General features: G+C 38.6%; 2 protein-coding genes across 2 annotated transcripts in view; both read left to right on the forward strand.

Moving 5' to 3' along the window:
* The first annotated feature begins 1,990 nt into the window (after positions 1–1,990).
* LOC149815710 (uncharacterized) overlaps positions 1,991–27,326 on the forward strand; it is a 34,144-nt gene continuing 8,808 nt past the window's right edge. Inside the window, exons 1-4 of the mRNA XM_089989642.1 lie at positions 1,991–2,388; positions 3,756–3,923; positions 4,009–4,270; positions 4,355–4,521. Coding sequence (XP_089845768.1) covers positions 2,344–2,388; positions 3,756–3,923; positions 4,009–4,270; positions 4,355–4,521 — 642 coding nt within the window. The 5' untranslated portion in view covers positions 1,991–2,343. The remainder of the gene's footprint in view (positions 2,389–3,755; positions 3,924–4,008; positions 4,271–4,354; positions 4,522–27,326) is intronic.
* On the forward strand, positions 2,036–2,257 carry LOC149815711 (ATP-dependent helicase/nuclease subunit). The gene has a single exon (XM_089989643.1). It carries the CDS (start codon positions 2,036–2,038, stop codon positions 2,255–2,257), a length of 222 nt encoding a protein of 73 aa, XP_089845769.1.

Consider the following 27,326-nt stretch of genomic DNA (forward strand, 5'->3'; position numbering starts at 1 on the left):
AGAGCCGGACATACTTGGTAAGATAATATTATTTTAAGTTTTTTTACATTAAAAATTTACTGATCTGAACTCAGGTCGGGACCAAGTCTGGTATGAAATTTCACAAACCATATCCAACTCCATATATTAATCGAACCCTTTGAGTCTAACCTAAATTCTGATCGGGCCTCAGTGTTTATCACCAAACATCCTGACCCTGTAGGGTTTGGTACAAGTTGGGTCCAGGTCAAACCCAATTCATTGACACTCCTAATTAGGTTGGATCCAACTCTTTCTCTCTCTCTCTCTCCAAGTTAGAGCTGATGAATGAGTCAAGTTTGAAGTATTCCAAGCTTGCCTTATTCTTGTGGCAAACCAAGCTGAGTTTGAGCTTATAATGAGCTTGAGTTAAACTAGCTTTCGAGTTGGCTTGTTTACAGAAAAAAGAAAACATTGTTTTAGAGCTGAAAAAAATAAAATTACAGAGGAAATGCTTTGTTTCATAGCTGAAGTAATAAGAGTTTATCACAAAACCTATTTTTGTAAACCAAATAATTCAATCATATGTTTTACATAAGTTATATGATATAAAATGCTGAAAATATATATTTTTACTAATTAAGATGACACGAGTCAAACTGAATGAGTAACTATTGTTTATGTTTAGCATCCCGATCCTATTTGTACGAGTTTAAACTAGCATTTTACCAGCCAAGCCGAGCTACGAGCAGCTTGGCTTGTTTACCAGCCTTATTCCAAGTCAAGGAAAAACTCAACACCCCATCGAGCCAACCTCTATATATATATATATATATATATATATATATATATATATATATATATATATATATATATATAGGTATATATATATATATATAGATAGAGAGAGAGAGAGAGAGCATCAACGTTAACGAAGGGTCAACAAACATTAAGCCCAAAGACCAAAGCAGAAAACAGGCCTGAAGTTCAAGAGCAAGAACAAAACCAGAAATACAAGAAAACTAAACGAAAACACGAAAGATTCAGCCCGGGCCAAGAGGCATCCAGAACGACAGAAAGCACTGAAGGTTAGAGAACGAGAACCACAAAATAGTATGCACGTATGCTAAAATGCAATGCGCCAGTTTATGGAAAACAACTGTGTATTCCCGAAAGATGGCATTATTGCGAGTCATCCAGGCAACCCACCAGAAAGAGAGAAGCCATGTTCTCCAGATAAGCTACCATCAGTTGCAATTGCGAATAGGTTCTGGGCTCCACAAGATCAAGAGTGAAAGACTCCTGACGCACATTGATGGCAGACTCGTTTCAGGTATGCTTGAAAAGGTCCTCAAAGATGGGACAAACCCAGAACAAATGATAAGTGGATTCTTGACCCGTCTTGCACGTAATACACCTACTTGAAAGATGAAAGCCGATACGTTTTAGAAGACAGTCTGTCTGAACCCGATCATACATAATTAGCTATGCGAGGAACCGTGAACGAAGAATATGACCCCAAACCCAAATAAGGTTCCCAAAGATCCAATCGACACCAGGAGAAAGGAGGAAAAGGTAACAAGATTTGATGCGAAAAGTTTTGCTGGACGCAATAGCCCGACGAAAAAACTGGGCTAAAAGATTAGGGTCACCCTCATTGAAAATGATGACCGACCATGCTTTGATCCATGACCGACGCAACAGAGAAGCGTAGCGTCTGATGTGGGAGCGACGATCCAAATAGAGCGATTCAAAGAAATCGTACTTAGCGAGAAAGAAGCTAACACACGTCAGGTTGGTGCATGAGCCAATTTTGCTTAACGACAAAGACAATACTTCTCATTCGGGAGTCAAATATTCCCAAACCCGACCGACCCTTAAAAAGCCATTTCTGTCACAATATATATATATATATATATATATATATATATATATATATTTATTTATTTATTTATTGAAAGGTTAAAAAAACTCAACGCCTGATCCCGTTGACAGGACAACAAAACTCATCACCCGATCAAGCCAACCCATCAGGGAGAGAGATACGCATGGTCGTTTCCGTGGTTGGGAAGGAGGAATGGGGTCGTCCAAAGGGTGGGCCTACATCAGAATCATCTCGGGCACCCTCGTCGGCGGCGCTCTGGGTTTCTATGTCAAGAACCGACTAGAGACTCGATACAAGCAGAAGATGATGGAGAGGGTGCTCGAGTACGAGCAGCAGCAGCAGAGGAAAGCACAACAAGAAGCCACCACCACCATCATCTTTGAGGATTCTTCAGAGCTCCTATCAGACTCCTAAACTCTTGCTGTTGGGCGTGTTTCTCCATCTTGGGGATCGATTTGTTTTGTGGGTTTTCTTTTGTTTTCTTTTGTTTTCGATCAAAGATGTTGCTGCCATTCCATGACCCTTCGAAACTCAAGACTAAGAAGGTGATGTTATCTTTGCCCTCATAATTAAAATTTTTATGTGAATTGTTTTCCCAATATGGTTTGCATAGGCTGTACTTTTATTGGGGTGTGTTGGTTTGCTATGAGTTATGTGTTCCTTTTTATAATAGTTAGTGAATTCGTTGTAATTAAGAGATGGGTAGCCCGAAATTTCAAGGTTTCTACTATACTTCAGTGTAAAGTCAGTGGAATTTGTGGTTTTGTGGTCGTATATTTTATGTGGTTAATAATTGGTCTATTGTGGATGTTTTTTTTTACTTTTCCCTTGATTCATGTGTTGAGATGGATGTGGATACACTGCTGATGTTGATGATTTCATTGCTTACTTCTTGTTCCTTTTCATATCATATTTTTTTATTGTTTAGTAAATAAAAAACATCGATGTAATTTGATCCATTATGATGCAAAAGGCACAGATTGTTCCAATGTATAAATTACAACCTTCTGAGTGTATGATAGAAGCAGGAAATTTGCGCTGTTCATTCCTTTTTGGGGCAAAAATGGCTGCTTGTGGACAATGCGGTAAAGGGTAGTAACGAGGTGTTGAGAATCTCCTCAGACATCCTGTGAAGTACATCGACCTATTGTGAGACGGGTGATGACCAACACCGATCCATAATTCGAAACATAGTTGTAGCAACAGGTATAGATAAGAGCATGGCCCCTACTACTTTACCTGATTTTAATGCTTTAAAAGATTGTGACCAGTTGGATATTTCGTATGCTAGATATAAGTCTTGAATTCAAATTCACCACTCTCTGATCTGTCAAGGTGTGCGAAGCTTGATTATTCACATGCCCCATGGTTCCTTTATCAAATAAATAATCCTTGTGATTGTATCTATACTCTTTGATGTGCGTGGTTTTAGATAGTTCGGAATTCTGGTAACACTGACACTGATGACATTATAGAATAATCATGTACAAGTAATTGGAGGATCATGAATTAAACGGTAGGAATTGTGACAATTCTCATCGCAATCTAATGCCATTGCTTAGTATCTGACTTTTATGTTGGCATAGAAGCTTTTGGTTGCTTTCCTGCTTTACCTTGAAATCGGGGCTGTATCATGGAAAACACACAGAAGTGTCAAAGATATATACCCTCCCTGCAACCCCCACACCCAAGTTTATTTAAAGTGCCGCATCGCCGCACCCGCACCCGCACCCGCACCCGCACCCGCACCCGCACCCGTATCCACACCCGCACCTATGTGACATAGTTATATTAATGAATATTCAACTTTTAGTGAATAATGTATAATGCCTATCAATGTTGATGGATATCCATGGTTTGGAATGGTTGATCTCAAATCTGCAGATGCATCATGTGCAATTTATTCTGGCAGGTTTTATTTGAAGGAGCATACCATGCACATGATTCTGATACATTGGAGCAACTGAAAGAGCTAAGCTCCAGGAGGAAAGCACTTGAGGAGTCTATAAATGGAAGCACTGTCCTTACAGAAGCTATTGCAAGGGAAATCTCTGGAGGGATTACTTCTCGATATCAACAGGTAGTCCTTGATTACAAATTATATCTGTTCTAAGTTTTTTTTTCTTGTTAATGAGTCCAGTTCCTCATCTGGATGTTCTAATCAGGATCTGCAAAGGTTGGAACGGTATTTACCTTTGTTGGAGAACTTAATAATGCATGTTGACTTGGTTGGGAACAACCCCCGGATGCGTCAATGGACATCAGATCTTAAATTACAGTGGACTAGTGCACTTAGTGCATCTTCGATCTTCAATCTTATGGGGCCTAAATTCTTTCAGATCAATAATCTTAGGTTCGAACTTGGGATGATCCTTTTCCTTTATGGTGCACTTCTACGGGAAAGAGCCCTTGAACTTCTACCAGATGGTTGGTGCTCAGCATACAGATTCATATTGTTGTTGTAGCTCATTGTTTTCTATGGTAATGTTTACATATGAATTGCTTTTGCAGATCTTGTACAGTCTGCTGCCCTTTTCAGGAAGGCTGCTGGAGTTTACAACTATTTGGCACAGGATGTACTCCCTGCTTTGCAGCCTTTTCTTCCTCTGGAAAGACCCCCAGAGGTCACTATATCGATGTCTTCCATCATGAGCCTCATTTGTCTGGCTGAAGCACAGGTCCCCCCTCCCCCCAGAAAAACAAGAACTTCTTCATGAATACTGACATATGAGCTACTGCAGTATGTATATGCATGTACAAATGTGTTTATATTCTAATTTTCTAGTAAAGTGGACTCCACAAAGTGGTGTCCCTCTGTTCTTGCATACAAGCCTTTTTTAATTCTCCCTGATGGTTTTGCCTGGAGTTGATCTTAAACTTGTTATGTTGATACTCTTCTATATATGTAAATATGTTATACATAGGCAGTAGCAGATCATAGATTTAAATTATATCAAACTGCTTACTCAAAATCTTTGTATATTTCAGTCATTTTACATAGAAGATTGTGTATATCAGGAAGAACATAAGATAGCTATCATGTTATAATAAGTTCATTATGATAAGTAATATATGATGTATTTCCCATAATACTCTCCGAACCATTTTACTCTACCACTTGTTATGAATCATGTTTGAACATGTACATGTTTTTTCTTTCTTTAATGCTATTGATTTGATTAATTTTGACAGAGAATGCCGTTTCTCAAACTTCCTATTAAAATGAGACTAGGGTTTGTCTTATATAATCCTCTCTTTGACAGAGTAATAAATATATTAAGTTTTAAAAGCAAATGACGTAAGTTTACAGGTTGCATATTGTAAATGCTTTTCTTGTTTGGGATTGATTTAGTGCATCAAGATGAAATATACTCATACGGAAATTCTTGTGGTGGAAAACACTATAGATGGTGAATAAGGCAACAAGCTTTGATAAGTTGTATCTTCTTCACAATCTTTTGATAGTGAGTTCATGGTGTGTTCTTCTTCATAGTTTATTTGGGAGAAATCTATGTGCTTTCCAAAATAGCTCATGACTTAGGTGGGGAGTTTTTTTAATTTCAGGATTTCCTTAAATCAAAATTTGTGATTCTTCAGATATCTTACCCATATACACCAAAACAAATGGTGTTGCAAAATGAAAGAATAGGAATATCATTGAGAGTGGAGACTATGCGAGCTATGCTACTTTCTTTAGCTCCTCATGTTTTTTAGCCGAGGTAGTTCAGACAATAGCTAATATGTTGCCATCTATTGTTTTGTTTAAATGAACTCAATTTGGTGAACCATCTTCCATTCAGCTGGCTTGCTTTTTCCCTTATGGTTTTTGGATGCTCTTTCTTTGCTTTGCATCCTTCGAATGAAGTGAATAAGATGTCATCCAAGTGACTCAAGTGTGATTTCTAGGTTATGATCCCATAACCATGAAGCTTTATGTATCTAGATATGTCATTTTTTGTTAATATCTTTCTTTCATAGTTATTTGGTCTGCAAGGTGTAAAAATATCTTCAACAAGATACTATAATCGATTCCTTGAGAATAAATGTGTAAACATACACACACCAAGAACACTTGTGCAAAAACACAACACAAAATCACAAATGTGCAAATGCACTCATAAGATTCATAAACAAGAAAAGGTTGGGCTATGTCACAGGGATTCGGCTAGCAGGGTGCCGCACCCGCGTCGACGCGACTCGACGCGGGTGCGGGTGTGGGTGCGGCACCGGGTGCGGTCAACCCGATCCTGGGTGCGTTGACCGCACCCAGGATCATTTAGGTCCTTTTTTTTGGATTTTTTTTTTAAAAAAATTTGCCCTCTAAAATGGGCTGCGAATTTTTTTAAAAAAAAAATAAGCTGACAGCTGTTGATGGGCTGCAATTTTTTTTTAAAAAAAAAATCTGCTGACAGCTCCTGTCAGCTGCTGACAGGAGCTGTCAGCAGAGAAAATCGGATTTGAAAAGGCAGCTCCTGACAGCTCCTGCGATTTTTTAAAAAAAAAAAAATCTGTTGACAGGAGCTGTCAGCAGAGAAAATCGGATTTGAAAAGGCAGCTCCTGGCAGCTCCTGTCAGTCCTGGCAGGAGCTGTCAGCAGCTGACAGCTCCTGGCAGGAGCTTTCTAAATCCTTTTTTGCGTAAAGGATTTTCTCTCTCCCCTTTATATATATATATTACATTTTTGCCCCTGCCGCACCCCCGCACCCGTTTTTTTTGGAAGTGCCGAATCCCCGCACCCGCGCCCGCACCCGCACCCATGTGACATAGAGGTTGGGCAATAATCCCAAAACCCTTAAGGAAATACAAGAGAGAGTGCCCATATTTATAGGGCTAAAGGAGACCTTGGAAGGGGCTCCACATAGTCGTTGGAGCCCCTCCAACGGTCACAAATGTGACCATTTGTGACCGTTGGAGGGGTCCAACGACTAGTGTGTTGGGCCCCTCCCAAGGTAGGTACAAAGGCATTTATTAAATGAAAAAGAAAAATAAAGAAAAAGGGAAAAGAAATTACAAGACATATTCGAAAAAGAATATGTGTAAAATGTCTAAACTACCCCTAAGACTAAAGATAGAATTATATATATATTTTATATATATAATAGGTAGATACATATACATATATTATATATATGTATATGTATTACCTTATATATGTAAAATATATATATACGAAGTTACAAGTTTGATTTACATAATTTAACACCCCCCCTCAAACTTAGGGCAGGATGACCGATAGTTTGCTAAGAAGGAAGTTGAACTGTAGAGCGCACAAGGCTTTGGTAAAAAAGTCTGCCAACTGATATTCGGACGTAACATAAGGAAGATCAATGACTCCTCGGAGATATGCTTCGCGAACATAGTGACAGTCCATTTCAATGTGTTTGGTCCGCTCATGGAATGCGTGGTTTTTCGCAATGTAGATTGCACTCTTTTTGTCGCAACACAACTTGGTGGGCCCTTCTATTATGATTCCCATGTCTTCAAGCAGTTGATGAATCCAAACAATCTCCATGGTAGTAGTTGCCATGACACGATATTCAGCTTCTGTTAAGGAGAGTGACACCTTTTGTTGCTTCTTGCATCTCCATGAAATCAGTGAGTCACCTAAGAATGCACAAAAACCAGTGGTGGAGTGACGGTTATTTGGGTCACCTTCCCAATCAGAGTCAGTATAAGCAATTAATTTTAAATCGGAAGAAGATGACAGAAAAACTCCCTTATTTAGAGTACCCTTTATGTATCTTACGACTCGTAAGATGACACTCATGTGGACTGATGTAGGCGCATGTTGAAACTGACTCGCAGTATGGACTGCATGGGATATATCTGGTCTGGTAATACTCAGATACATCAATGATCCTACAAGCTGTCTGTAGGGTGTAGGATTCAGAAGTGGAACCCCATCATCAACTTTCATTTTTGCCCCTACTACGGCAGGAGTTTCACAAAGCTTCTCATCTGTAATACCTGACCTGTCAATGATCTCAGAAGCAAGCTTAGTTTGAGATAAGAAATATCCTCTAAGAGAGTATGCTACTTTAATCCTCAAAAAGTAAGTTAGAAAACCCAAATCAAACATTTCAAATTTATCTTTTAAGATAGATTTTATACTTTTAACCCCATTAGAGTCACTCCCGGTGATGAGCATGTCATCAACATATAATAGTAAAATCACAATCCCTGCATTAGATTTTTTAACAAACAGAGCAGTGTCAGTAAAGCAAGAGGAAAATCCATTTTCAATCATTACAGAGTTAAACCTATCATACCAAGCCTTGGGGGCTTGTTTTAGACCATAAAGTGCTTTTTGAAGACGAAGCACCTTTCCCTTAGGAGTCTCCATTCCAGGTGGAGCATCCATATAAACTTCTTCGCTTAAATCGCTATTTAAAAAAGGCATTTTTAACATCCATTTGATAGATGTTCCATTTGTTGATAGAAGCAAAAGTTATAAGACATTGGACAGTGACCATACGAGCTACATGAGCAAAAGTTTCTTCATAGTCAATTCCATATTCCTGACTATACCCTTTTGCAACCAAACGAGCTTTATACCTTTCAAGGGATCCATCACTTTTAGTTTTAACTTTGAAAACCCATCTGCACCCTATTGTTTTCTTACCTTTAGGAAGATTTTGAAATTCCCAACTCTTGGCTTTTCTTAGAGCCTCAAGTTCATTATCCATAGCCGTAATCCCTTCAGGACACTTTCGTGCTTCTTCAAAATTTCTAGGTTCTATATAAGAGTGGATGGCACTAAGGCAGGCTCTATATCTAGGGAAAAGGAGTCATAGGAAATGAACCTAGAAGGAGGTCTTCTACTTCTTTCGGTTCTACGAGGGATATCTTCATTCTGAGCGGCACTGGGATTAGCATCATTATATCTGTCAAGAGCACTTCTAAAGTTGCTTCGATCTCTATGAGTATAGGTGATAGGGTTTCTAGGTAATCCTTCATCAATATGTTGATGTGACGAAGGAAGCAAGGAAATGTTTTCTTCAGTTTCAAATTCATTTGGGTTACCTTGATCCGACTCATCATCACTAGTATCATCGTCTTTATTCAATAAATCAAATAGAAAAAATAATTCATATTTTCACTATGAGGGTCACTATGTTCGAATCCACTTAGATTTTCCAAAAAACTCACATTTCTGGAAACATACAGTTTATCACTTTTGACATCATAACAACGAAAACCCTTTTGGGTTTCAGAATAGCCAAGAAAGGCACAAGGAATGGCTTTAGGCGAAAGTTTGTCATTCTTATCAGTAAGAAAAAAACATTTACACCCAAAGATCCTTAACCTTCTATAATCAGGTTCCTTATCGTATAGTTTTTCAAAGGGAGAAATTTTGTTTAAGTTTTTCGATGGAAGTCTGTTTATGAGATAGACAGAGGTAAGAGCTGCCTCAACCCAAAGATTCTTTGGAATGTTTTGTGAAATGAGTAAAGTCCTAGTTGTTTCAATGATGTGTTGGTGCTTTCGTTCGGCTAACCCATTTTGTTGAGGGGTTTTCGGACAAGATTTTTGGTGAAGAATACCGAAATTTTCAAGATATCTTTTGAATTCATTTGAGAGGTATTCTCCTCCAGAGTCGGACCTAAGGATTTTTAGGCATCCATTGAATTGATTTGAAATCATCATATGAAAACTTTTAAAAGTTGAAAAAACTTCATGTTTATGCTTAAGAAAATAGATCCAACAAAACCTAGTGTAGTCATCCACAAAAATTACATAGTATGAAAAACCTCCTTTTGACATCACAGGAGCCGGGCCCCATACGTCGGAATGAACAATCTCAAATGGTTTTGTCGTAAACATGGTTCTTTGAGAAAAAGGCAAGCATTTCATTTTCCCAAGAATACATTCATTACATAGAAAATCACTTTTACAAAGATGTTTAACAAAAGGTAGATAGGAGATTTTAACAATATTGGGATGACCCAATCTCTTATGCCATACATGAATATCTTTGTTTTGAACGACGTTGCAAAATTGACTCTTGGGAACTTGAAGAAAATCTACGTAGTAGAGGTCTCCTCTTCTAGAGCCTTCCCCAATCAATCTCCCGGACTGACGATCCTGTATCCAACATTTATTAGAAGAGAATTTTATATCGCAACCATGGTCCGAGAGTTGGGAGACAGAAAGAAGATTTAAATTAAGTTATGGGATAAAACGATTTTTTGGAATAAAGAAGTCTTGTCTTTCAAAATTACCTATTCCTTTAATCTCAAGAGATGTTCCGTCCATGGTTGAGACAAAGGATGAAAAAGAATTTTTAGAAAGGTTTGAAAGAGAGCAAGAGCTAGGGGTCATATGAAAGGATGCCCCGGAATCTAAAAGCCAAGATGTCTTACCGGGGGAAGAGGATGACATAGCGGCTCCAGAAGTGGCTCCCTTGAGAAGAGGTTGTAATGCTTCTACCTATGTCACAGGGATTCGGCTAGGAGGGTGCCGCACCCGCGTCGACGCGACTCGACGCGGGTGCGGGTGCCACACCGGGTGCGGTCAACTCGATCCTGGGTGCGTTGACCGCACCCAGGATCATTAATGTCCATTTTTTAAAAAAAAATTGCCTAAATGGGCTTCGATTTTTTTTTTAAAAACTTTATGCTAGTCTGTCAGCTGCTGACAGACTAGCATAAAGTAAGTTTTTCACGCACAGCAGCTGACAGCTGCAAAGTTAAAAAAAAAAACCCTGCCTATTCCCCAACCCCCTTTATATATATATATATATATATTACTTATTACATTTTTGCCCCTGCCGCACCCCCGCACCCGGGTTTTTTGGAAGTGCCGAATCCCCGCACCCGCACCCGCGCCCGCACCCACACCCATGTGACATAGGCTTCTATGATTTGTTGAAGGGAAAGAGGCTCACTTGATGGAGGTCGTTCTTCTACTTGGGAGCCCATAGCCGTTGCAATCAATTTCTTCCATTTAGGACACATAGGTTTGATATGTCCTGGTTCTTTACAAAAGTAACAATTCAATTTGCTATAGTCTCTTTTGCCATGCCGATCATTTCCTCCTTGACCTTGGTTCTTGAAATGAGGAGGTCTATAGGTCTTTATGTTATTCCCTGGTCTTGACACGACATTAACCATTTCACCATCCTCTTGAGTAGAAGAGACAATAAAAATGCTAGGATTATTCTTGCTAATCCCCATACGTGTTTCTTCACCACTTAGTTTGGTGATAACATCTTCAAGTGCGGGAGATGTGAATGCGGAGAAAAGAGAGGACCGAACTTGTTCAAATTCGGGTCTAAGGCCATTTAAAAAGTTGAAGAACCGGTCTTCCTCAAGTTGTTTGTGCCTCAATTCAATAGCTTCTCCACTCCATTTTGGTTCAAGAATTGCGAGCTCGTCCCAAATAGAGGATAATTCGGCAAAATACTCCTGAATGCTCATATCATTTTGTTGAAGGGTCAAGACTCTCTTTTGGAGGAAGTACTTGTGGGATAGATCTCTTGAAGTGTACATTTTCTCAAGATACACCCATGTTTCGGAAGCCTTTTTGAATTTGATGATATTGGCGTTTATCTTGGTTTCAACGGACGAGAAAAACCAAGATAAGATCTTGAAGTTCTTCATTTCCCAATCGTCATGTTTTTTGGAATACTATTCAAGAGCCCTTTGTCGTTCCTCCGCTTCAAGAATCTTAATATCTCCTCCTTCGATGATGGTGATTTTGGGTTCTGGTTCCGGTATAGATCCATGAACGTAACCCCAAAGCCCCTTTCCTTTAATATGGGCTTCCATATTCCCGGCCCAAACATGATAGTTTGAGCCATTAAGCTTAAACCCAAGAGAGAAATGAGAGTCTTTTTCGACCATTAAGGAAGGAAGAAGACAAGAAATAATACGTACCTCAAATCTTTTTCGTGTCTTTCTTGTCAAAAGAAGCTTCTAAAATATTGCCCGAAGAAGATGATCCACTTCGATTTCAAAAAACTTGAAGGCACGTTTTTCGAGGAATGCAAGTGAAGGCGAATCACAATCCTTCTTCTTCAACCTCGCTCTGATACCATGTACAAATATCTTCAACAAGATACTATAATCGATTCCTTGAGAATAAATGTGTAAACATACACACACCAAGCACACTTAGAACACTTGTGCAAAAACACAAGAACACAAAATCACAAATGTGCAAATGCACTCATAAGATTCATAAACAAGAAAAGGTTGGGCAATAATCCCAAAACCCTTAAGGAAATACAAGAGAGAGTGCCCATATTTATAGGGCTAAAGGAGACCTTGGAAGGGGCTCCACATAGTCGTTGGAGCCCCTCCAACGGTCACAAATGTGACCGTTGGAGGGGTCCAACGACTAGTGTGTTGGGCCCCTCCCAAGGTAGGTACAAAGGCATTTATTAAATGAAAAAGAAAAATAAAGAAAAAGGGAAAAGAAATTACAAGACATATTCGAAAAAGAATATGTGTAAAATGTCTAAACTACCCCTAAGACTAAAGATAGAATTATATATATATTTTATATATATAATAGGTAGATACATATACATATATTATATATATGTATATGTATTACCTTATATATGTAAAATATATATATACGAAGTTACAAGTTTGATTTACATAATTTAACACCCCCCCTCAAACTTAGGGCAGGATGACCGATAGTTTGCTAAGAAGGAAGTTGAACTGTAGAGCGCACAAGGCTTTGGTAAAAAAGTCTGCCAACTGATATTCGGACGTAACATAAGGAAGATCAATGACTCCTCGGAGATATGCTTCGCGAACATAGTGACAGTCCATTTCAATGTGTTTGGTCCGCTCATGGAATGCGTGGTTTTTCGCAATGTAGATTGCACTCTTTTTGTCGCAACACAACTTGGTGGGCCCTTCTATTATGATTCCCATGTCTTCAAGCAGTTGATGAATCCAAACAATCTCCATGGTAGTAGTTGCCATGACACGATATTCAGCTTCTGTTAAGGAGAGTGACACCTTTTGTTGCTTCTTGCATCTCCATGAAATCAGTGAGTCACCTAAGAATGCACAAAAACCAGTGGTGGAGTGACGGTTATTTGGGTCACCTTCCCAATCAGAGTCAGTATAAGCAATTAATTTTAAATCGGAAGAAGATGACAGAAAAACTCCCTTATTTAGAGTACCCTTTATGTATCTTACGACTCGTAAGATGACACTCATGTGGACTGATGTAGGCGCATGTTGAAACTGACTCGCAGTATGGACTGCATGGGATATATCTGGTCTGGTAATACTCAGATACATCAATGATCCTACAAGCTGTCTGTAGGGTGTAGGATTCAGAAGTGGAACCCCATCATCAACTTTCATTTTTGCCCCTACTACGGCAGGAGTTTCACAAAGCTTCTCATCTGTAATACCTGACCTGTCAATGATCTCAGAAGCAAGCTTAGTTTGAGATAAGAAATATCCTCTAAGAGAGTATGCTACTTTAATCCTCAAAAAGTAAGTTAGAAAACCCAAATCAAACATTTCAAATTTATCTTTTAAGATAGATTTTATACTTTTAACCCCATTAGAGTCACTCCCGGTGATGAGCATGTCATCAACATATAATAGTAAAATCACAATCCCTGCATTAGATTTTTTAACAAACAGAGCAGTGTCAGTAAAGCAAGAGGAAAATCCATTTTCAATCATTACAGAGTTAAACCTATCATACCAAGCCTTGGGGGCTTGTTTTAGACCATAAAGTGCTTTTTGAAGACGAAGCACCTTTCCCTTAGGAGTCTCCATTCCAGGTGGAGCATCCATATAAACTTCTTCGCTTAAATCGCTATTTAAAAAAGGCATTTTTAACATCCATTTGATAGATGTTCCATTTGTTGATAGAAGCAAAAGTTATAAGACATTGGACAGTGACCATACGAGCTACATGAGCAAAAGTTTCTTCATAGTCAATTCCATATTCCTGACTATACCCTTTTGCAACCAAACGAGCTTTATACCTTTCAAGGGATCCATCACTTTTAGTTTTAACTTTGAAAACCCATCTGCACCCTATTGTTTTCTTACCTTTAGGAAGATTTTGAAATTCCCAACTCTTGGCTTTTCTTAGAGCCTCAAGTTCATTATCCATAGCCGTAATCCCTTCAGGACACTTTCGTGCTTCTTCAAAATTTCTAGGTTCTATATAAGAGTGGATGGCACTAAGGCAGGCTCTATATCTAGGGAAAAGGAGTCATAGGAAATGAACCTAGAAGGAGGTCTTCTACTTCTTTCGGTTCTACGAGGGATATCTTCATTCTGAGCGGCACTGGGATTAGCATCATTATATCTGTCAAGAGCACTTCTAAAGTTGCTTCGATCTCTATGAGTATAGGTGATAGGGTTTCTAGGTAATCCTTCATCAATATGTTGATGTGACGAAGGAAGCAAGGAAATGTTTTCTTCAGTTTCAAATTCATTTGGGTTACCTTGATCCGACTCATCATCACTAGTATCATCGTCTTTATTCAATAAATCAAATAGAAAAAATAATTCATATTTTCACTATGAGGGTCACTATGTTCGAATCCACTTAGATTTTCCAAAAAACTCACATTTCTGGAAACATACAGTTTATCACTTTTGACATCATAACAACGAAAACCCTTTTGGGTTTCAGAATAGCCAAGAAAGGCACAAGGAATGGCTTTAGGCGAAAGTTTGTCATTCTTATCAGTAAGAAAAAAACATTTACACCCAAAGATCCTTAACCTTCTATAATCAGGTTCCTTATCGTATAGTTTTTCAAAGGGAGAAATTTTGTTTAAGTTTTTCGATGGAAGTCTGTTTATGAGATAGACAGAGGTAAGAGCTGCCTCAACCCAAAGATTCTTTGGAATGTTTTGTGAAATGAGTAAAGTCCTAGTTGTTTCAATGATGTGTTGGTGCTTTCGTTCGGCTAACCCATTTTGTTGAGGGGTTTTCGGACAAGATTTTTGGTGAAGAATACCGAAATTTTCAAGATATCTTTTGAATTCATTTGAGAGGTATTCTCCTCCAGAGTCGGACCTAAGGATTTTTAGGCATCCATTGAATTGATTTGAAATCATCATATGAAAACTTTTAAAAGTTGAAAAAACTTCATGTTTATGCTTAAGAAAATAGATCCAACAAAACCTAGTGTAGTCATCCACAAAAATTACATAGTATGAAAAACCTCCTTTTGACATCACAGGAGCCGGGCCCCATACGTCGGAATGAACAATCTCAAATGGTTTTGTCGTAAACATGGTTCTTTGAGAAAAAGGCAAGCATTTCATTTTCCCAAGAATACATTCATTACATAGAAAATCACTTTTACAAAGATGTTTAACAAAAGGTAGATAGGAGATTTTAACAATATTGGGATGACCCAATCTCTTATGCCATACATGAATATCTTTGTTTTGAACGACGTTGCAAAATTGACTCTTGGGAACTTGAAGAAAATCTACGTAGTAGAGGTCTCCTCTTCTAGAGCCTTCCCCAATCAATCTCCCGGACTGACGATCCTGTATCCAACATTTATTAGAAGAGAATTTTATATCGCAACCATGGTCCGAGAGTTGGGAGACAGAAAGAAGATTTAAATTAAGTTATGGGATAAAACGATTTTTTGGAATAAAGAAGTCTTGTCTTTCAAAATTACCTATTCCTTTAATCTCAAGAGATGTTCCGTCCATGGTTGAGACAAAGGATGAAAAAGAATTTTTAGAAAGGTTTGAAAGAGAGCAAGAGCTAGGGGTCATATGAAAGGATGCCCCGGAATCTAAAAGCCAAGATGTCTTACCGGGGGAAGAGGATGACATAGCGGCTCCAGAAGTGGCTCCCTTGAGAAGAGGTTGTAATGCTTCTACCTATGTCACAGGGATTCGGCTAGGAGGGTGCCGCACCCGCGTCGACGCGACTCGACGCGGGTGCGGGTGCCACACCGGGTGCGGTCAACTCGATCCTGGGTGCGTTGACCGCACCCAGGATCATTAATGTCCATTTTTTAAAAAAAAATTGCCTAAATGGGCTTCGATTTTTTTTTTAAAAACTTTATGCTAGTCTGTCAGCTGCTGACAGACTAGCATAAAGTAAGTTTTTCACGCACAGCAGCTGACAGCTGCAAAGTTAAAAAAAAAAACCCTGCCTATTCCCCAACCCCCTTTATATATATATATATATATATATTACTTATTACATTTTTGCCCCTGCCGCACCCCCGCACCCGGGTTTTTTGGAAGTGCCGAATCCCCGCACCCGCACCCGCGCCCGCACCCACACCCATGTGACATAGGCTTCTATGATTTGTTGAAGGGAAAGAGGCTCACTTGATGGAGGTCGTTCTTCTACTTGGGAGCCCATAGCCGTTGCAATCAATTTCTTCCATTTAGGACACATAGGTTTGATATGTCCTGGTTCTTTACAAAAGTAACAATTCAATTTGCTATAGTCTCTTTTGCCATGCCGATCATTTCCTCCTTGACCTTGGTTCTTGAAATGAGGAGGTCTATAGGTCTTTATGTTATTCCCTGGTCTTGACACGACATTAACCATTTCACCATCCTCTTGAGTAGAAGAGACAATAAAAATGCTAGGATTATTCTTGCTAATCCCCATACGTGTTTCTTCACCACTTAGTTTGGTGATAACATCTTCAAGTGCGGGAGATGTGAATGCGGAGAAAAGAGAGGACCGAACTTGTTCAAATTCGGGTCTAAGGCCATTTAAAAAGTTGAAGAACCGGTCTTCCTCAAGTTGTTTGTGCCTCAATTCAATAGCTTCTCCACTCCATTTTGGTTCAAGAATTGCGAGCTCGTCCCAAATAGAGGATAATTCGGCAAAATACTCCTGAATGCTCATATCATTTTGTTGAAGGGTCAAGACTCTCTTTTGGAGGAAGTACTTGTGGGATAGATCTCTTGAAGTGTACATTTTCTCAAGATACACCCATGTTTCGGAAGCCTTTTTGAATTTGATGATATTGGCGTTTATCTTGGTTTCAACGGACGAGAAAAACCAAGATAAGATCTTGAAGTTCTTCATTTCCCAATCGTCATGTTTTTTGGAATACTATTCAAGAGCCCTTTGTCGTTCCTCCGCTTCAAGAATCTTAATATCTCCTCCTTCGATGATGGTGATTTTGGGTTCTGGTTCCGGTATAGATCCATGAACGTAACCCCAAAGCCCCTTTCCTTTAATATGGGCTTCCATATTCCCGGCCCAAACATGATAGTTTGAGCCATTAAGCTTAAACCCAAGAGAGAAATGAGAGTCTTTTTCGACCATTAAGGAAGGAAGAAGACAAGAAATAATACGTACCTCAAATCTTTTTCGTGTCTTTCTTGTCAAAAGAAGCTTCTAAAATATTGCCCGAAGAAGATGATCCACTTCGATTTCAAAAAACTTGAAGGCACGTTTTTCGAGGAATGCAAGTGAAGGCGAATCACAATCCTTCTTCTTCAACCTCGCTCTGATACCATGTACAAATATCTTCAACAAGATACTATAATCGATTCCTTGAGAATAAATGTGTAAACATACACACACCAAGCACACTTAGAACACTTGTGCAAAAACACAAGAACACAAAATCACAAATGTGCAAATGCACTCATAAGATTCATAAACAAGAAAAGGTTGGGCAATAATCCCAAAACCCTTAAGGAAATACAAGAGAGAGTGCCCATATTTATAGGGCTAAAGGAGACCTTGGAAGGGGCTCCACATAGTCGTTGGAGCCCCTCCAACGGTCACAAATGTGACCGTTGGAGGGGTCCAACGACTAGTGTGTTGGGCCCCTCCCAAGGTAGGTACAAAGGCATTTATTAAATGAAAAAGAAAAATAAAGAAAAAGGGAAAAGAAATTACAAGACATATTCGAAAAAGAATATGTGTAAAATGTCTAAACTACCCCTAAGACTAAAGATAGAATTATATATATATTTTATATATATAATAGGTAGATACATATACATATATTATATATATGTATATGTATTACCTTATATATGTAAAATATATATATACGAAGTTACAAGTTTGATTTACATAATTTAACACAAGGAACATGAGTTTGATAGTTACCTTTTTGAACCGTTTATATGATTAGAATAGCTCTTTCTTCATGTTCTCCCATGTCCATTCACACTTATAGTCATGGAGATTCAAACACCTCTTCTAGATTGAATAATAGAGAGGTGTCATGTTAGAGCATAGTCAGAGCTCGAGAAGTTATTCAGAAGTTGATGCAGAGCAGGCGATACCAGTACCAATACCATGTGACCCTGGCACGGCCAGGGAACCTGACCCACCAGTTGGAATGGACGATCGGACCCAGCAGCAGGGTCCGACCCCAGGTGAGTTGACTCGATGCAGGAAAATAACGCGCACCTACTCCAGAAAAGGGAAGACCCGGCTCAACACCGATCCAGTCCCGAATTGAAGCCTTCTCGGGTCTGGGTCCGGGGTCGGACCCGGATCCAGTGATCATCTTTAAAAAGCACGACTTAGGGCTGCGTGAGGGGAGTCTTTGGAGAATCACTACAGTTTATTTTCGTTCTTTTCTGAGCAGCCTGGTTTTCTTTTTTTTTCTCTGTCATTCTTTCTTGTTTCCATTGCAGTTCGCTGTTTACCATTTTTTCTTCAACTTGTTTATCAGCAATCTGCCATTGACATTGGGTATCTAATAAAATAAGTTCCAACTCACCATTTGGGTGAGCTTTATTGTTTTAAGCCTGTCCAGCATCCGACTATACACAGTCGTGCCTTCCCAGCCTTCATCAAGGTTACATGAGAACTGGAGTGCGCATTTACGAGTCGTGTCTTCACTGCTCTTATCACAGCCCTTTGAAGGCTGCATCAGAAGTGCAGATTCTACCTACCACATACAGTTTCGCCGTTCTACTCGTGTTTCTCTTTCACCATCTAGATTTGTTTATCATGATTCTTTTTCTCCTAAACATGAGCTTTTGGGCTGTAGTGCACTTTTAAATCTATGAAGAGGCAGCAAACCAATTAATGGAAACAAGCAATGGTGGAGAAATTTGCTGCACAGTGTGACGTGCACAAGATCTTGGACCTCTTCCTCCTACATAAACTGCTATGGTTATAGATGGGTGTACGAGATAAAAACAAAATCAAATGATTTGATTGCACATTACAAAACACTACCAATGGCCAAGGGGTATAGTCAGTATGAAATAGACTCTATAGGGACCTTCACTCCAGTTGCTTATATGACCATGATCATATTCTACTTGCATTTGCATTTGCATTTGCTAGGCAATGACATCTAACCCAACTTAATATTAAAAATGATTTTTTAATGCGATTTGGAAGGAGATTTTTATACTTACAAGCACACACGGCTTGGTTTAAAATTTTTAATGCAGTTGTTGTTAAAATACATGTAATTCATATATATATATTTATATATATATATGTAATACCCGATAGGGGTATTTTAGTCATTTCACAAGTACCCGATAGGGGTACTTGTTTTTCCTCTTTTATTTTCCCTTTTATTTTTTGTAAAACATATTTTTTATTTTTATGTTTTTTGCTCACACAAAAGGGGCCCCACCATGTAGCGATGGGGCTCCCAACGGTCACATTGTGACCGTTGGGGGCTCCCAACGACTACATGGGGAGCCCCTAGGTGGCTCTCCTTTTAAGGCCTCTTGGCCATTCTCCCTCTCCCTCTCTTGTGTATAAATAGGGTGAACCCCTCTTGTATTCTTCACTCTTAAGAGCTCTCTCTCTTTCAATAAGAGACATTTATATTTTTATGTTGTGTTGTCTCTTGTGAGTTTGGGTATTAGCCCTTTTTGTTTGCTCATTAGTGGATGTTGTAAGTGCTTAGTGCACTCTTTGCTTTTCCGCATATTTCCTTACATAGTATCAGAGCCTTGTGTATGCTCTTCTTCTTAATATAGCTAGTTGTGTAGCTATATTTTTTTCATGTTGTATCTCTCTTCTTTTATCCTCTTGTGAGTGATTATTATGGAAGGAGAACAAAAGATTGATCTCTCCTTCAAGCTCAATGGCTCCAACTATATGATGTGGGCCGCCGCCATGAAAAACAACCTATAAGGGAAAAAGCTTTGGGGATACGTCATGGGCACCATTCCGGAACCACAACTCCAACTAACTAAGATGGAAGGTGATCAAGAAAAAGCTCTTGAAGGAGATGCCCGCATGAAAGCCATTGAAGATCACCAATCTAAAATAGAAGATTGGGGAAGTAAGCATGCCAAGATTCTTGCTTGGTTCATGAACAATGTGGAGCTCAAGATTTGCGCCAACATTGCCAAATTTCGGATGGCAAATGAAGCATGGTTCTTCATGAAAGGTATGTTTACCCAAAAAGACCTTGCTCGTCAATTCTTTCTTCAAGAAAAAATCCGGACTATCAAGCAAGGAGAAATGAGTGTTAGGGACTACTTTAGCACTCTTGGCCCTCTATGGGATGAGCTATCTTTACTAGAACCAAAATGGGTTTCTAGTATAGATGTGGAGTTAAGGAGAGAACAAATGAAAAAAGAACACTTTTTCCAATTTTTACATGGGCTTAGGCCCGAATATGAACAAGTTAGATCCTCCCTCCTACATAGATCAAAGCCTCTTCCCTTGGAAGATGCCATAGCCGAAATATGCCAAGAAGAAACCCGTCTTGGCATGATTAAAGGAGGAGATGATGTCTTGGCCGTATCAAAACCCGGCAACCATATGAAAACTTACAAACCTCCACATTTTGGAAGACAAAATAACTATAATGACAACTATAGAAAAGCCATTTGCCATCATTGTAAAGAACCGGGTCATATAAGACCTAATTGCCCTAAGTTGAATGAAGCACCAAAAAATAAGGTTGCTTCCGTTGAAGAAGCTACTCAAAAGAAAGAGGAAGCAATCAAAGGAAATGACTCTTTTTCTCTTGCTCAAATATCGGAAGCACTACAAACTCTACTCAAGATTCCATCAACTTCGGGTGCCGCCGTAGCTTCCTCCTCTCCTCCAGGTATGTCGTCTTGGATCCTTGACTCTGGAGCTTCCTTTCATATGACCCCCTTTGAAAATGAGCTTTCCGATCTATGTAATAATTATAAAAACTCCTATGTTTCAAGTGCCGATGGTACATCTTTACAAGTAAAAAGTTTTGGAACCTTAAACTTTTCAAAAGATTTCTTTGTGCCAAACGTGAGAGTTGTACCTCAACTTAATTTAAATCTCCTCTCTGTTGCTCAAATATGTGATCATGGATGTAAAATCTTCTTCTCAACTAAGGATTGCTCTATACAGGATCTCCGGTCCGGGAAGCTGATTGGGCAAGGCCATAGGAGAGGAGATCTCTATTACATGAGCAACTTGAAACTCCCCACTAACTCTTTTTGTAACCATGTCCAAGATAAAAATATTGATATTTGGCATCAAAGACTTGGACATCCAAGTTTTTAAAAAATGTACTCCTTTCCATTTGGAAAGAAATTTTGTAATGAGAAACATTTTGTTTGCAAAAATTGTATTTTTGGCAAAATGAAATCTACTCCTTTTCCAAACCGAACTTTTGTGTCCAAAAGACCTTTTAAGTTAGTCCATTCGGATGTTTGGGGTCCTTCCACCGTCATGTCTAAAGGAGGGTACTCCTATTACGTCACTTTCATCAATGACTACACTAGGTATGTATGGATCTACTTTCTCAATTTGAAATCCGAAGTCTTTGAGTTTTTCAAAAAATTTCATATGATAGTTAAAAATCAATTTTCAAGTAATATCTCTACTCTTAGATCCGATTCGGGTGGAGAATATTTATCAAATGAATTTCAAAACTATTTAGAAGTAAATGAAATTTGTCATCAAAGATCGTGCCCTAGGACTCCCCAACAAAACGGCTTGGCCGAAAGAAAGCATAGACACATCATGGAAACCACTAGGACACTCCTTATTTCCAAAGAAATTCCAAAGAATTTTTGGGCCGAAGCGGCCTTAACCTCAACTTACTTAATAAATAGAATGATATCTTCATCCTTACAAAATACATCTCCATACGAGAAACTATTTGAAAGAACACCCGACTTCAATAGATTAAGAGTTTTTGGATGTAAATGTTTTGTCCTTACTCATAAACGAGACAAATTATCTCCTAAAGCTATTGAATGCGTTTTCTTGGGTTATGGAGAAAATCAAAAGGGTTTTAGATGTTTTGACTTGAAAAATAACAAACTCCATGTATCCAAAGATGTAACATTTTTGGAAAATGAAAATGGTTTTGTGAAAACTAAAGATATTGACGAAAGTGAATATACTTTTTTGTTTGATCTTCTATCTCAAGAAGATGAGACTCCTCAAGAAGAGGAAATCTCTAATGAGTCTTTGAATGACCTAGAGGAAATTCCTCTTGATAATGTTATAGATGAGAATAATAGACCAATCCAAACATATGTTAGGCGTGGTCAACAAACTCAGATGAGCGCCTTAGAAAAATACTCTCAAGGATCCAACATAGAAGAAACCTCCTTAAGGAGATCCAGTCGGATCTCCAATCCTCCTAATAGGTTTGTTTCCTATGAGTCCCTAACTCCAAGATATAGAGCATGTCTAATTGCGTTGCATTCATTTCATGAACCCTCACACTATAATGAGGCCAAAGATATTCCCCAATGGGTTGAAGCCATGAACTTAGAGCTTAGTGCCCTTGAAAAAGCAAAAACTTGGGAAATAACTTCGTTACCCACTGGGAAGAAATCAATAGGATGTAGATGGGTCTTCAAAATTAAAACCAAGAGTGATGGTTCATTAGAACGTTATAAAGCACAGTTAGTTGCTAAAGGATATGCTCAGGAATATGGTATAGATTATGAAGAAACCTTCGCACCTGTTGCTAGAATGACTAGTGTTAGGACTCTTATTGCTATTGCGTCAGTGAAAAAATGGCCTATCTATAAACTCGATGTTAAATGTTAAGAATGCATTTTTAAATGGCGAATTAAATGAAGAAGTTTACATGGATCCCCCACCAGGAGTATGCATTGGTAAAAATAAGATTCTCAAACTTAAAAAGGCATTATATGGTTTAAAACAAGCCCCAAAGGCTTGGCATGATAGATTTAGTAATGTAATGACAAGTTTGAATTTTCGTTCATGTTATACTGACACTGCTTTGTTTGTGAAAAGTGCAGGGTCTTCAGTAGTTATTTTACTACTTTATGTCGATGATATGATCATCACTGGAAGTGATGAGCAAGGCATTAATGATATTAAAAAGGTTTTGAATTTTTTTTTTGATATGTCTGACCTTGGTTTCTTAAGATATTTTTTAGGAATTGAAGTGACGTACTCTCCTCGAGGGTACATTCTCTCTCAGATGAAACTTCCTGCTGACATCTGTTCCAAATCTGGTATCTCCGATGATAAGAAGACAGAAACCCCAGAAGTCATCAATGCAAAATTAAGGTTGGAAGATGGAACACCTCTCGAGGATCCTACTTCTTACCGGCAACTTGTTGGGTCTCTAACCTACTTATCCATCACACGGCCAGACATTGCTCATGCCGTCCACTCCGTCAGTCAGTTTCAACATGCACCTACAACCGTGCACATGAGTGCAGTCTTAAGGATCGTCAGATATATCAAAAATACCATAACTAAGGGAGTTTTTCTTTCCTTTGCCTCGTCACTTGATTTAATTGCGTATACTGATGCAGATTGGGGAGGAAATCCCAATGACCGAGTCTCAACTACCTGATTTTGTGTTTTCTTAGGTGACTATGATTTCTTGGAAATGCAAGAAGCAACATAAAGTATCCTTGTCCTCGACGGAAGCAGAATATCGTGATATGACCACTACAACCATGGAACTTGTGTGGCTAAGAAGCCTCCTCAGTGATATGGGCATTGTCATCTCTACTCCTTCGAAGATGTGTTGCGACAACAAAAGCGCAATCTATATTGCAAGCAACCACACCTTCTATGAGCGTACTAAGCATATTGAGATGGACTGCCATTACGTTCGTGATGAATACCTAAGAGGAACCATAGCACTACCTTACGTCACATCAGAATACCAGTTGGCAGACTTCTTCACTAAGGCTCTTGCGGCTCCTCGGTTTTTGTTTCTCCTTAACAAGCTTTCGGCTATATCCCCGTAAAGCTTGAGGGAGGGTGTTAAAATACATGTAATTCATATATATATATATATATTTATATATATATATGTAATACCCGATAGGGGTATTTTAGTCATTTCACAAGTACCCGATAGGGGTACTTGTTTTTCCTCTTTTATTTTCCCTTTTATTTTTTGTAAAACATATTTTTTATTTTTATGTTTTTTGCTCACACAAAAGGGGCCCCACCATGTAGTCGATGGGGCTCCCAACGGTCACATTTGTGACCGTTGGGGGCTCCCAACGACTACATGGGGAGCCCCTAGGTGGCTCTCCTTTTAAGGCCTCTTGGCCATTCTCCCTCTCCCTCTCCCTCTCTTGTGTATAAATAGGGGTGAACCCCTCTTGTATTCTTCACTCTTGAGAGCTCTCTCTCTTTCAATAAGAGACATTTATATTTTTATGTTGTGTTGTCTCTTGTGGGTTTGGGTATTAGCCCTTTTTGTTTGCTCATTAGTGGATGTTGTAAGTGCTTAGTGCACTCTTTGCTTTTCCGCATATTTCCTTACAGTTGTTGCTCCACTTGGTCTTCAGCTGAGTTCTCGGAAGGATGTTTCTGATATAACCTGTTGACATGCCATCTCAGTTTGAAATATTTTCCATAAGCAAGAGGCATTGAAGGCTCCTCCAAACTGCAACCAGCATATTATGTCCTAATCTGATACATAAATATTGTAATGCCTACATACAAAATAAAGTAAAATGACCCTTTTGTTTTTTATAGGCAAGTTGTGGGATTCAAACCCAAGACCCCTTGCTTAAGATATTGCAACCTAATCATCAAGCTTTCTCATTTGACCCCAAAATAAAATGAATATATACAATAAATTCTATAACAAGACAATCTTGGGAGTCAGAATAACTATACTGCTATTTCAGTTATCTGGATTAACATTGTCGTATCAGCTTCACAGTTATAAAGTCATGACTGCCTTTGGTGTGTTAAGCAGAGTTGTCGGTCGAGGAAGCGGGAACGAGAAGCGATTTGGGAAGCGGAAGCGGGAAGCGAGGTACTTCTAAATTTTTAGGAAGCAGGAAGCGCGAGACGACTTAGAAGCGAACCGTGAATCGTCTCAGAAGTGAGAAGGGAAGCGAACCGAAAGCGAAGAGGAAACAAATAGGAATCAAGTTTTCCCAATATTGGTCAAAAAAATTTGTTAAAGGCTCCAAATTTGTTCTGATATTGGGAAGCGAGTGAGAAGCAAGTGGGAAGCAAAATGAGAAGCACTCTTCCCCATAATGGAAAGCACACTTCCCATTTAAAAGGGTCGTCGCTTCCCCACACATTTCGGAAGCAACACATTTCGCACTTTCAAAACGCATTTCAGGGAAGCACGCTTTCCCGAGTCCTATAGTGTTTTCGGTAACCTTGGCTTTAAGTTACTGCATATTGCCCTTATTAATGAGGTAACTGCTGCTTTATTATCATAATTGAAGAACATTTGGAAAGTTCATGGTTGTCATTTGCCTTTGGTGGTGTTCCTTTTTACTTGTGGCAGAACTTACTGAATGCAATTCTCTTTCATCTTGTTTGTTTTACTTTTGTTGTTTTTAACTTCCAGTCTATTTAAGGGTTCAAGGCTTGTAGTAGTAAGACTGTCAATTAGTCAGGTTTGGCCAACTTCATGTGGTTTATAATCAGTCAAAAAACATGGTACACGATCTACAGACTGACCCAACCCAATTAACTTATCTCATCCACCTCGGTGGCCCCAAGTCCGATTATTAGGTTGGAATCAGGTCAAACCTGAACAATTGGGTTGTGTGTGAGATCACACGTCACATGTATCTTATTCCTGTTGAGGTGCGTGTATGAGCATGCATGCACACATGCGTCTCATTCCTATTAAAGTTGATGCAGGTAGTCTAGTGCAAAATTCATTTTATAAAATGTACAAAAATGACATAAGAAACCTTTAGGGTTATAATGTTGCTATTTTTCTTTCAACTTTAGATTAGGGGTATTTACCTCTTTTTTAGAACCATTAGGATTCTTCTTTCTCTCACAGTTTTTGTAATGAAATATGGGGAGGCATGAAACACTTTCAACTAAGGCCTTACAAGATCACAATCATACAAGTGCACATGCACAAGTCCACTATGGGACAATAAAAAGTCAATGAGGCAAAAAAGAAATACACAAGAATCTAAAAAATATCAACCTTTATTGATCAAATGCTTAACATAAGCATTGAAAGAACAAGTGGGGTTTTACCCCTATTTATACACAATAGAGCACATAAACGGGAGGCCGTTGGGAGCTCCAAAGAGTCGTTGGAGCTCCCAACGGTCATAAATATGACTGTTGGGCAGCTCCAACAACTCTTTGGTCCAATGACCAAAGAGCCCCTAGTCTTTGGTTAAAAGACAAAAAGAAAAATAAAAAGTAAAAAAATAAAAAAAGGGTTGTCCCTAGTGGACAAAGTTTATTACAAGGGGAAAAGACCAAAATACCTTTGAAGCAAAAAGAGAAATTATATATATATATATATATATATATATATATATATATATATATATATATATATATATATAAAATTTTAACACCCCGCTCAAACTTACGGTGAAAACATCAAAAGTTTGTTCAGCAAAAACAAAAAACGTAGAGCAGCACAAGCTTTAGTAAAGAAGTATGCACGCTAGAATTATGAAGTGACAAAATGCAACTCAATAGTTCCTCTCAAAAATTCATCACGAACATAATGACAGTCTATCTCGATGTGATTGGTAAGCTCGTAGAAGGTGTGGTTGCTAACAATGTAAATCGTATTTTTATTATCACAACAAATCTTGGAAGGTTTGTAAATGTCGATACCCATATCTCTGAGAAGATTTTTTAACCATACAAGTTCCATAGTTGTCGTTGTCATAGCTCTGTATTCGGCTTTAGTAGAGGACAATGAAATCTTCTGTTGCATCTTGCATTTCCAGGCAATCAGTGAATCTCTTAAAAAAACACAAAAACTAGTAGTTGCAATTCTATCATTGAAATTTTCTCCCCAATCAGCATCATTATAAGCAAGTAAATCTAAAGATGAGGATAGAAAGAGCCCTATATCGATTCCTAGTACAACACTCATATGCACAATTCTTAGAGCATGTTGAAATTGATTGGCAGAGTGAACTGCATGTGATATATCTGGTCTGGTGATAGACAAATAAATGAGAAACCCAATTAGCTATTTGTAAGGTGTGAGATATTCAAGAAGAGTCTCATCTTCAAGTCTTAATTTAGCATTCAACACTTCAAGAGTTTTCACTTTTTTATCATCTGAAATTTCATATTCAAAACATATATCTGCAACAAGTTTCATTTGAAAAATGATATAACATCTAGGGGAA

The sequence above is a fragment of the Nuphar pumila genome, chromosome 15 (assembly GCF_984573655.1).
Source record: "Nuphar pumila chromosome 15, dmNupPumi1.hap1.1, whole genome shotgun sequence".
Lineage (NCBI taxonomy): Eukaryota > Viridiplantae > Streptophyta > Magnoliopsida > Nymphaeales > Nymphaeaceae > Nuphar > Nuphar pumila.